The following is a 12,366-nucleotide window of genomic DNA, read 5'->3' as shown; positions in this document are numbered from 1 at the left end:
GCTTCTTGGAAACACCTACCCCCCCTTTTTTTTTTTAAATTATTTATTTATTTAAGACGAGGTTTTACCATGTTGGTCAGGCTGGTCTTGAACTCCTGACCTCAGGTGATCTCCCTGCCTTGGCCTCCAAAGTGCTTGGATTACAGGTGTGAGCCACCACGTCCGGCCGAAACACCTACTTTTAAGTAAAATAATATAAGCATCTTCATTAAAGACTTTAAAGGATGTGCAAGACTTTGAATGACCTTGAGGTCATTCAAATGACATTCAGGGGGAGTGTCACCCACAGGAGCCGACCAGCCACGGCTCCACAGGCAGCCGCCCCACACCGTGCCCACGCAGGCCCACCGTGCAGCCCCCGAGTCCCCAGAGTTTTCAGGAACCACTTCCAAAAGACACACCCTTGTGACCGGAGCCACTGGCAAATACCAGGATTCTTCAAACCACACTTCCGCACATCCTTCACTTTAATTTGTAAAACAAATGACTGAATATAAAAGTCTCCCTGTGACGGGCACAGCATTATTCACACATTTTGTACAAGCGCAGCCCACCTGCTAACCTGCATGCTGTCGGCAGCACGGCAGGATTTGGGTACGGGCCTCATGGTTCACAAATCGAGGAGGCTCACGGAAGGCGAGTTGCTTGTTAAGCACTTCTGGGACACACTGGGGTCTCTCCCACTCAGGGTGGGGTCCCGGCAGCCCCACTCCTCCGGCAGGTGTGACTGCAGCGGCCACAGGCCTGGCCCTGCTACCTGGACATCCCACGCTGGCTTGGGACACCTGTGTGAGACCCACGTCCCCAGGGCTCCTGGCTCTGCCCTGGGGTTTCTTACTCTCCGTCTTTGGAGTTAAGTCCCACCGGCTAAGGTTGGGAGGGCGGCCGAAACGCATCTCCACGTTCCACCCAGAAGCCCGAGCTGGCGGAGGGCGGGGTGCCAAGGTCTCGGGCCGTGGGGACGGGAAGGGGACGGCAAGGGGCCGGCAGTACGCCCAGCGCTGGCATTTTTGCCCTAGCACCTGGGGCCCAGGTAAGAATCCACGATGCTGTGCTCAGTGCAGGCATTGGCAGCACCCTGAGAAACCTGAGTGTCGGGGGCGGCCAGGCTCACCTGCTGGGTGTGGCCTAGAGGCGCGGCACCAACCTCTGACTTGAGATTTTCCCCATCCTCTCCTCCCCAAGCCACCAGCCGCACCATGGGATGGGGTGGCCCCGAGTCACGGAGGCCTGGGGTCTCTGCACCTGGCTGAGGGGTACATGGCAATTCCCACACCTGTGCACCAGGCCTCACTTAGAGGCACGAGGTGCTGTGACCCCCTCTCCCAGGGAGCCCAGAAGACGGCTCAGCCACACCTGGCACCTGGCGTCTGGCAGACCTGCCTCTAGAAGCCTCAGCTCTGGGCAGCTGTCCCTTCACCTGAGGAGCGGGAACACGGGGAGCGTGGGGGCCATCCTGGAAGCAGGAGGCCGCTCCGCGGGGAAATGCATGTTTCTGGGTGTCTGTAGGGTCATTGTTCAGCTTTAAGGCTGGGGTCCATCACAGGGACAACTTTTAGTTTTCTCTAATTCTGAGTACCGTGCGACAGGCAAGAATATTTTCCAAAACTCAGAAGCGTCGCCCGAGGCATCACGTAGGCACTGCTGAGTGTCAGCAATGCGGATTTAAGTTTTAGTTTTCCTTTCATCTTTTGGTTTACTGTGCTTTGGTGAGCCACGTATTAGAACTGCCACAATCTGGTTCCCGCATGGGTCCCGTGAGCTGGCTGGTCCAGCCGCCCTCTGCTCAAGGTGTCACTTCACCCTCAGGCCCCAGCGGCTGGGCCCACGCGCTGCGGGAAGACGACAGGAACTTACCGGAACATAAGACACGGCAGAGTTTGTACAATTCTTCGCCGCAGCGGGTCCCCACAGGCACTTAGACCCCCGCCCCACCATGTCCTGCTGGCTCCTAAACTGCCCCCCTACATGTGGGTTTCGTCTGAGCGTGGGGCAGGCGCCACTCACGGAAAAAAGGCATCAGAGGAGCTTCGACATCATCGGAACATTTTATTCCTCGGGACGCTACACGCTCGCTTTCCTGGCGGAGCAGGTCAGTGCACGGAGCTGTGTTTCCACGGAAGATGTGCACCTCCGGAACTGCGCGACAGCCCCTCAGCAGGGTCCCGCGGTCCGCCGCGACGCGGGCGCAGCAGCAAGTTCCTCCGGCGCGGAGCTGGCCTGCCGGGCCCAGGCACGAGGGGCCATTCCGCTCCAGCAGTGCCTGCGACTTCCTCCGCAGTCTCGGCGCGAGCGTCCGTCCCCAGCTGCCCTCGGAGCCGTGCCCAGCCTGGCATGCATATGCGGTGGTGAAGGATACAGTTAAAGGGTCAATCCCGCGTGTCCACAACAGAGACGCACGCAGCCTCACACGGACTCCTCCGTGGACAGCAGCAGCGGGTTGATATACTCGAAGCCTTCGAACTCCGACTGGTCAATCCTCTTTATGGTATCCCTGTGGGCAGGAAGGGTGGGGGGACGGCAGGGGGTGACCGTGTGTTCATTCCCTCGGGGGAGCAGAGTCACATTCACCTAAGATTCCTCCCCCACGCCCACTGGGGAGATGACGCCAGGAGGGTGTGCGTCAAGGGCGGGCTGGGTCAACAGCTGCCCAAGGTGCGGCCCCTCCATGGGGCTGCCCGAGGGGTGCTCCAGGGTCCCCGCTTCCCCGCCCCCAGTGGGCCTTACTCGTCGTCCGGGGTCAGCTGCACGGGCTCGCTGGTGAACTGGGTGTCAAAATTGTCCAGACCGTAGTCGTCCGTGATCTGTGGCTGGAACGGAGGGAGCGCCTGCTTCTTCTCCAGCTTGGAAAAACAACGTGAGAAGAGTCAGCTCCACGTGGGCATCACCCCCACCAGATCCAGTATTTTGCACGCACTTGAATCACAAAATGAAATAGTAAGAAACTCAGCATTTCAATCTGCCCAGCATTTGAATGCTAAGTGATTTTTCTTACAGCACAAAATATAGGAAATACCCAAAGTCAAAAAGTGTCGTCAAGCTAAAAAATGCCAGAAGTGTGGGCCATGCTGGCCACACATGGGACGGAGCGGGACCCGCAGGTACTCATGCGAGGCCTCCCCCAACCCTGGGGGTCCTTGTTCAGAGGGGCACCAACATAACCGGCCAAACAAGCTGTCTGACGGTGTCCTGGAACCCTGACCATGAAGGTGTGGGACCTGGCCACGGCACCTGCCCACGCGGGCACCCCACAGACCCGTCTGTCAGGAGCCTGCTGCTGGCCCGTTTCTGTCTATCCAGGCAGCGACTTCAGAATCTCAGGTGCTGCTTGCAGGAGGAAGCCAGGCAGGCAGGCCTGGGCCGTGGTGCAAGGCTCACTTCTGGCTGCTGCGTACCAGGCCTTGGTGAGGCGTCTACGCCGGGGAGGGCAGAATGCCACAACACACACGGGCGAGGACAGCAAAAGCCCTTAGCTCCCCTCACTCATGGCTATGTGGCAGCGACATGGCCACGCCCTCCCACTATCCCACAATAGGGTCTGAATGCGTCCCCGATTCCCCGCGAGAAACTCATTCCCCAGAGCAACAGAGTGGGAGGTGGGGCCGGACGGGAGCCCACCCTCACAGACGACTCCTGCAGCTGTAAAGAGGGCGTGGGCCTGGATTCCTCCCTGCCTTCTGCCGCTCGGGGCAGGCGGCCTCCCTCCCTCTCCTCCGGGGATTGGAGTGTTTGGGCGCCACCTTGGAAGCAGAGATCTGGCATCGCCAGACACCAAGCCTGCTGGCACCATGACCTGGGACTCCCGGCCACCAGGGCAGAGAGACCTGTGCTCCCTGGAAATTCCCCGGGCTCAGACACTGTTACAGCGGCACCAAAGACCGCGGCATTCGCCCACTCACCCCCCCTCACTCTCCAACCCACTTCCACTCATTCATTCATTCCCTCCCTCACTCTCCAGCCCACTCATTCATTCATTCCCTCCCCCGCTCTCTAACCCACTCCCACTCATTCATTCCCTCCCCCGCTCTCTAACCCAGTCCCACCCACTCATTCATTCCCTCCCTCGCTCTCTAACCCACTCATTCATTCATTCCCTCCCCCACTCTCTAACCCAGTCCCACTCATTCATTCATTCCCTCCCCCGCTCTCTACCCCACTCATTCATTCACTCTCTCACTCCCCGGCTCTCCAGCCCACTCACTGGCTCACTCACTCTAACCCACTTTCCCCCTCATTCCTCACCCACTCTCCAGCCCACCCTCAAACACTCGTTCACCTGCTCACTGGCAGTCCCCTTAGGTGTGTGCTCCTGTGCCAGGCCCGGCTTGCTCAAGGCTGAGATTCAGCTATAAGCAGAGCCCAGCCTGGTGGAGCCACCATTCACCAGGCTTGAGGGGAGGGCATCATGTCCGCTCTGCTCCCTGCGAAGCCTGGAGCCAGGCATGGGGCTGGGTGGGTGCAGCTGGTGAAAAATGCAGCCACCCTCCAAGGCCCCCATCTCCCTGCTGACTGAGCACAACAGCCCAGCTTATGGGCCGATCGCAGGGCACCCAGCAGCCACCTTCCCCCTGTGAGAGCCAAGGCTCCCAAGCCCAGAAATGCCCCCAGCGTGGCCTTGCTTTCGCGGTGCCCTGCCTCCTGGGGGCAACATACCCCAGCAGATCAACACTGGCACCGCACGGACCCTGCCCTCAGGACCCTCCAGCCGTTCAAGCTGGAATCAACCTGTTTCTGCCTATTTAGGCCTCCACCTCCGAATCCAGGTGCTGCTTGGCAGGAAGATGCAGGGCTGGGGGCCTGGGCCTCGGATGGAGGCTGCCGGTGCACCCCCCGCTCTCCACTGGGGGCCCAGGGCGGGCTCTTGGCAGGAAGATGCAGGGCAGGGGGCCTGGGCCTCGGATGGAGGCTGCCGGTGCAACCCCCGCTCTCCACTGCAGGCCCAGGGCGGTCAAGAACACCAACAACAAAAGCTGAACTGGGAACGGAATCATGGAAAAAACCCTCAGAGGTTTTTGGGAACTTATAAAGAAATGCCCACACACATTCTACTAATGTGACATCTACTAGGATGTCACAAAAACAGACAAATCCTTCGCACGCAAGGCTGGACATGGGTGAGGGCTGCGGCTGTCTGAACGCTGGGCCACAGCAGCTTCCACAGCCAGGCCACCGGCTAGAGGAGACTGCTGAGGAGCAAAAGGGAGGGACAGGGCTGTCCCGGCAGGCAGGGGGGTCGTGCACACAGAAGGGCTGTGGGGACAGGACGCCCCCTTCATTCATCAAGTACCTGTATTATTTGCCAATAAGAAATGTTTCCTGATAACATGTGAAAAAAAGGGAGCATTTCCCAAACGACTTTTCCTCCCTTAGTCCTGGGCTGCTTCAGTTTCCTAAGCAGCAGTGCTGGGCACGGAGCAGGACCCAGCTGGAGCTGCCCAGTGTCCTCCAGCCCCCCGCCCTGCCGGTTCTCTGCTACGGGTTTGAGGGGGCCTGTTTCCCTGACGGCATCCCCAGGGGCCAGCGTTGCCGCTTCTTGCTCAAAAGCCCTCAGTGGGCATCTCTGCAGCTCGAACGTGGGCTGCAGGTCAGGGTCCACAGTGCCTGACGTGGTTGCCCACCGCCACCCCTGCACCCAGACACAGGCGCCCTGGCCTCTCGGAGCAGTGTGTCTGAGTGCACACTGGCCCCGCGCCGGACTCTGGCAGTAGCAGGGGCCACCCCTATGGCCGTAACCACAGCAGGGAGCTGATACACAACAGGGCGTCTGCCCTGCAGCGATGGGGCCGGGGGCCTGAGAAACGGCCTGAGGGAGGTGAGGACTGGGGCCTGGGGAGGATGTGTGGGCAGGACACAGTCGTGAAAAGGCCCCAGGGTGGGCATGTGCCCCATGTGCTGGGGACCGCAGAAGGATCACAAGGCCTGAGGAGGCTGAAGGGGAGGCGGCTTCTGGACACAGGAGGACACTGCTGTCCGTAGGGCCGGGCAGGACACTGGAGGCTTGGTGGGGTGGCAGAGGTGGGGTGGGATAAAGCAGCAGGGCTCGAGGGCTGGGCTGGGCACCGCCTGGCAGAGCATGGACGGGCCCTGCAGGCCTCCAAGGGGTCAGCACGCCGGGGGCCGCTTTGGTCAAAGTCGCTGGCTGCATGGAAACAGCCCAGAGCCAGTTCTTGGCAATGATACGGGGAGGCTCCCAAGACCACTCTGCGCTGTTGGGGTGATGACCGGTGAGCACCTGGGCAGCCACCAGAGGCAGGCCTGGGCCCAGGAGGCAGTGCCCAGGGGGTGCAGGGGACTCCCAGCTCCTGGTGCCCAAACCACAGGAAACTCCCAGAGTGCCACAGGGTGGTGGCACAGCACACAGTTGTCTGTGCGTCCGAGTCATCAGTGCGTCTGAGTTGTCCATGTGTCCGAGTGTGTCCATCTGAGTCATCCGTGCGTCTGCGTGTCCGAATTTCTGAGTCGTCCGTTGTGTCCGGGTGTGTGTGTCTGAGTTGTCTGTGTGTCTGGGTTGTCCGTGTGTCTGTGTGTCCGAGTGTCTGAGTAGTCCGTGTGTCTGCAGCTGGTCCCCACATCCATTTTCATAAACACACTCAGGTCGGCGTTGTGGTAGCACCCCCCATGGGCACGGAGGAAGGAGAACTGTGCACCCCATGCACAATTAGTGCCTGAAGCATAACTCACTGCTTACTTATATCTAGCTTATATATACAATTATACTTAGTTCCATGTAATCTTTCTATTTAATCATACAGGTATCGTAGTCGGAGCTGTACTGACACATTTAGTGCTGATTTATAGACTCCTTCCATACAACCGTATAGTAGTTTGTACTAGGAGGAATGCCTGGAGCAGTCACAGAACAGAAGCAGTACATGGGAGAACAGCCAGACCAGGACGAGAACCAAAGACCCAGGCGGTGGCGTCCCTGCCTGAAAGGGCAAACGCCGTATGGCAGGCTTGGAGCAGGAGCCTCTCCTCCTGATAAAGGAGTTGTAGCACCTTGCATCCAGTTCCTGTGGAAAGTCGGCCTCAGGCCTGAGATCCTGGAAGTAACCGAGGGAGAAGAACCCCTCTGGTGTGACCAGTCGTGGCGGCTGTGCACCCTGTCAGTCTTTTCTCGCTTCTGTGCTGGCTCAAATCATCCTCCCATAAATATCTTAGAGAAGAGCACACGTCTGTCAGCTCCCACTGCACTGGCTTACAGCATCCTTCCATTAGAAACCCTTTGAAGCCTCCAGCCCCCAGATAAGAAGTGTTGCGGATCTCTCTCCTGGAAGGAGATGAGATGGCTGATCACTAGCAGCTCGGGATTGCAGTTCCCACTGAAAGAGCAGAGAACCAGAGGATGCGCACTTTCAGATCAATTTTTGTTGCTCACACACCAGGAGATTCCCAGCGGAGGAGCCCCACGTGTCGCCAGCGCAACTCTTGAGGCCGGTGAGGCGGTTTTGCCGCTGCCTTGGAGCGGCGGTTCTTGGTGCAGAGTCAGAAAAGCACCATCAATCTTAACACCGCTGTTTTGGCCGGCGCAGTGGGTTGCTCAGATTCTAGCGCCGGGAATCAACAAGTTGGACGTCCATTCAGAAACCCAACTATAAAGACGGTAATTATAAAGACCGCAGATGGATAAATCTATAATGAAGGGAAGAAACCAGCCCAAAAAGCCTGAGAATACCCAAAATCAGAACGCCTCTCCCTCTACAGGGGATCACAGTTCCTCATCAGCAACGGAACAAGGCCTGATGGAGAAAGACTGTGTTCCATTAGCAGAAGCTGACTTTAAAAAGTGGATGATAAGAAACTTCTGGGAATTAAAAGAACTTGTTCTAACCCAATGCAAAGAAACTAAGAACTTTGAAAAAAGGTTTGATGAAATGTTAACAATAACACACAATTTAGAGAGGAATATAAGTGAATTAATGGAGCTGAAAAATACAACATGAGAACTTCGCGAACTATGCACAAATTTTAACAGCCGAATTGATCAAGCAGAAGAAAGGATATCAGAGGCCGAAGACCAACTTAATGAAATAAAACGAGAAGATAAGATTAGAGGAAAAAGGATAAAAAGGAACGAGCAAAGTCTCCAAGAAATATGGGACTATGTGAAAAGATCTAATCTATGCTTGATTAGGTGTACCTGAATGTGACAGAGAGAATCAATCCAAGCTGGAAAATATGCTTCAGGATATTACTCAGGAAAACTTTCCCAACCTAGCAAGGCAGGACAATATTCAACTCCAGGAAATACAGAGAACACCACAAACATATTCCTCAAGAAGACCAACCTCAAGGTACATAATCGCCAGATTCACCAGGGTTGAAATGAAAGAGAAAATACTGAGGGCAGCCAGAGAGAAAGGTCAGGTTACCCACAAAAGGAAGCCTATCAGACTCACAGCAGATCTCTCAGCAGAAACCCTACAAGACAGAATAGAGTTGGGGCCAATATTCAACATCCTTAAAGAAAAGAACTTTCAACCCAGAATTTTACATCCAGCCAAACTAAGCTTCATAGGCGAAGGAAAAATAAAATCTTTTGTGAACAAGCAAGCACTCAGAGATTTCATCACCACCAGGCCTGCTTTACAAGAGCTTCTGAAAGAACCACTACAAATAGAAAGGAACAGCCAGTATCAGCCTTTCTAAAAAATGCCAAAAAATAAAGAACATCAACATAATTAAGAAATTGTATCAATTAATGGGCAAAACAGCCAGCCAGCATTAAATGACAGCATCAAACTCATATATATTGTTATTAATTCTAAATTTAAATCGACTAAATCCCCCAATCCAAAGACACAGACAGGCAAAAAAAGCCAAGACCCATTGGTATGCTACATCCAGATCCATCTCACATGCAATGATAGACAAAGACTCAAAACAAAGGGATGGAGAAAAATTTACCAACGAAATGGAGAGCTAAAATAAATAAATAGAAGGCAGGAGTTGCAATTTTTGCTGATAAAATAAACTTCAAAGCAACAAAGATCAAAAGAAGCAAAGAAGGATATTACATAAAGACAAAAGGATCAAGGTAACAAGAAGAGCTAAAGATCCTAAATATATATGCACCCAATACAGAAATACCCAGATATGTAAGACTTATAAAGAGACTTGGACTCCCACACAATAATAGTGGGAGACTTACAGATCAATGAGACAGAAAGTTAACACCGATATCCAGGACTTGAACTCAGACCTGGAACAAGTAGACTTAATTAACATTCATAGAACTCTCCACTTTAAATACACAAAATATACACTCTTATCAGTACATCACACGTATTTACAGGTTTAAATGAAATATTGGTTGGCTGCTTGTTAATTATTTTCTTCACTCATGACCCTGCCCCCCGCTTGTACCTAATAAATACAAAAAATACAGATGCTTCTGGGCATTTGGGGCTCTCGCTGATCTCCGCTCCCAGGTTCTTCAGTGTCCTGTCTCCTTACTTCTCAGATCCTGCACTTCAGCACGGCATAACGGTCACCCCACGACACTGTGGGGCCCAACAGCCCTACAGGCCTTAAATCCCAGCCGAGGTTCCACTACTCAAGGTGTCCAGCTGGATACCCCACACCTGCCCCGTGCCACGCAGCATCGGGGGACAGACGGGTTCGCGGTGGCCAGGCCAGGGCACTGCTGCCTTTGGCACACTCTGGGCACGAGAGTTTTATGGCCACACAGGTCGGCCCTGGGTAGTGGGGCTGGCACCAGCCCAGCTGTAGGGCCTACCCCTCCCCGTGAAGTCGTAGCTGTGATCCCCACTCCTGACGGCCTCCATCGCCCCACGCCTCCCACAGCCGCCTCCCGCCCGGTCCCACGGCTGCCCAGGCCCAGGTGCCCTTTCTGTGGGCCTCCTGTTACCCGCCCTCCTCCGCATCTTCCCGTTTTCCCCTCCTCTGTCACTGGCTCCTTGCACAGCACGTGAAGTAGCTGGGTTCCTCCCAATGAGCTCCTAGGAATGTGCCTGTCACTCGTGGGAAAGTCCCGAGGCTCCCATGACACAAAGCATCAGAGTCCTTGCTCCTCCCTGGAGCCTCCCACTGGCAGCCCTGGACCCACGTCACGGACGTGATGGGGGTGGGAGGTAAACCGCTCCTGGCTCAGAGGCAGAATCTCCCCGGCAACGTGGCAGCAAACAACTCTCAAGAGGAACGGCTGTCACCACGCAAACGTTTCCATCCGTGGGGAGACGAGCTGGCGCAGCACTGCCCGGCCACGTTGGATGCATGGGGTTGGGCAGCCGGTGGTGGCTCAGCTGTTAACCCGCCACCCCCATTCACATCAGTGGGGAGCTGGGACCACACCGGGAAATCCAGCACTTTGAATCCCAGACTCCTGATACTCACAAGGAGTACGTATCAGGTGTTCCACAAACCCTCGGCCTTTGCACCAAGCACTGGGGGTCCCACAGCAACAGGGACCTTCTCAGAGTGGCAGCCCCAGCCAGCAGCCCAGGACCTGCTGTCGGGACCCAGTTCCTGCAGGATCCGTCACTCAGTGCTCACCCAGGACGGGCCCAGCAACTTCCCCATGGCCTTTGCTCCCAGACAAACTGAAGGGCTCAGCATACAGGAGACTGAGGACGCGCCTGGACCCGGTGGAGGATGGGGTCTGGACACAGTCCATGGGAGCCCCCGACGAGACGACGAAACGCGCCCCACCTCCTGGTACTCGGGGTAAGGAAGGTGCATCTGCCCTGCTGGTGGGCGGGCCATCTTTACTCCAGGGCAGTGGGCAGGAGGGCCGGCTACATGAGGAAAGCAGGGGTAGGGACCCGGTGCTGCACACCTCAGTGGTCGCCGCTGACGGAGCAGTGCCGGGGTAGGCAAGGAGGGGCTGGGGTGGCTCGGGAGTGACTGTGACCCCGTTCCAGGTCTACCCTCGGACACTCGGGGGCGGGGCAGGCACCATGTGCTTTCACCATCCACCCTGCTGTTCCCACCGCCTTCCTGAAGTTTGAGAAGGCGATCCTGAGTCCACACGTGGGGACCAAGGCCTCGTGCCTGCCCCATTCCCACAGGAAGCTGACACCCACCGAGGGGCCATTCCCACGCTATGCCCACTACAGCCCGTGGAACTGAGTCCAACACAGTACTGAGGGGCCCCAAAGGAACCAAAAAGCAGCACTGCAGGAAGAGGCGGCCCCTTGAAAGGCTAGACCAAGACCAGTGGGCCGGCAACTGTGCTCTGAGCATCTGCCCCAGAGAAACACACACGCGTCCACACAGAAACGCATCTGCCCCGGAGAAACGCACACGCATCCACAGAGAAACGGTTCACAGGTGTGCAAGGCTGCACGGTTCACAATGGCCAGTAGGTGGAGCCCACCTGGTGTCCACTGAGGGCAGCTGTGTGACGCAGTGTCCACGCAGCGGTTGGGGTTCAGCCACACGGTGGAGGAGGCAGCGCCACGTGCTACCGCGTGGGTGCACCTTGTGGAGGCAACGCTGAGGGGAGGGGCAGGAGTGGAAGGCCACGGTGCGCCCAGGTCCGTTTCCACAACACATCCAGACCAGGCAAAGCTGTAGAGCCCGGCAAGGTGACCGCTGCAGGGTGTGAGGAGAGGCTGGAGTGGGCTCAGTCTCCTCTGGGTATGGGGCGATGAGCGATGAAGTGATGAAAGGGATCGAGGTGATGGTCATGTAATTCTGGGACTGCTCAAAACCACTGAGCTGTGGACGTTGGGTGAATGCAGGGAGCACCCACCTTCTGCCAAGCTCACCTGGTGCACCCCAACCCTGCTGAGGCCAGCTAAACCAATCTGGCCAAAATAGCCACACCTCTTTCTAGAAGCCTCAAGAGCTGATGGGCGGTGAGGAGGCAGTAGAAGCAGGGTGACGGGACACTGCCCACGAGGGGGTTCTGCAGTCGTGGGACCCAGGTGGCACCCAGGGCCGCTGAAGGCCCTCTGAGACAGCCGTGGCGAGTGTGAGCTGGAGTCACCTGGCAATTGCGGCAGAGACGCAGACCTCTCCCAGCCAGAGGCCAAGAGTGGCCTCGTGGTCCCCCCCCCACCCCGAGTACCAGCTAGGGTAGGGTTAGACTCCTGCTCAATTAAGACAGTGCTCCAAAGAGAAGGAGCCCGCCGCTCTGCAGGCGGTCTTCTGCCCTCATTCGTCCACTCCTGGTAAAGCCAGAGTGGCTGAGAGACAAGATCAGGGGCCCGGCAGGCACCAAGGCTGCACCCAGGATAAGGCTCTGGAGGAGCCCACGGCGCTGGAGGACCTCACGGAGCTGCAGGACCCCACAGCGCTGGAGGATCCCACGGCGCTGGAGGAGCCCACGGAGCTGCAGGAGCCCACGACGCTGCAGGACCCCACAGCGCTGCAGGAGCCCAGGGCGCTGGAGGAGCCCAC

At 56.7% G+C, this 12,366-nt stretch overlaps 1 protein-coding gene and 1 pseudogene across 10 annotated transcripts in view; one reads left to right on the top strand and one right to left on the bottom strand.

Moving 5' to 3' along the window:
* The first annotated feature begins 250 nt into the window (after window positions 1-250).
* On the top strand, window positions 251-3,029 carry LOC108313956 (annotated as a pseudogene). Its single transcript, XR_005202491.1, has 2 exons — window positions 251-1,444; window positions 1,915-3,029. The product of XR_005202491.1 is annotated as an uncharacterized LOC108313956 (transcript).
* Window positions 2,034-12,366, bottom strand: part of PRKCZ (protein kinase C zeta) — a 133,508-nt gene continuing 123,175 nt past the window's right edge. For all 9 annotated transcript variants that reach the window (XM_017542636.2, XM_017542635.2, XM_017542639.2 and 6 more), the window contains 2 exons: window positions 2,728-2,843; window positions 2,034-2,494 (listed from right to left, as the gene is read on the bottom strand). In XM_017542636.2, coding sequence (XP_017398125.1) covers window positions 2,407-2,494; window positions 2,728-2,843 — 204 coding nt within the window. In that variant the 3' untranslated portion in view covers window positions 2,034-2,406. The remainder of the gene's footprint in view (window positions 2,495-2,727; window positions 2,844-12,366) is intronic.

This window comes from Cebus imitator, unplaced genomic scaffold, assembly GCF_001604975.1.
Source record: "Cebus imitator isolate Cc_AM_T3 unplaced genomic scaffold, Cebus_imitator-1.0 Scaffold145, whole genome shotgun sequence".
Taxonomy (NCBI): domain Eukaryota; kingdom Metazoa; phylum Chordata; class Mammalia; order Primates; family Cebidae; genus Cebus; species Cebus imitator.
The sequence above is the reverse complement of the archived record's forward strand: the minus strand, read 5'-3'. Positions and strand labels throughout refer to the sequence as shown.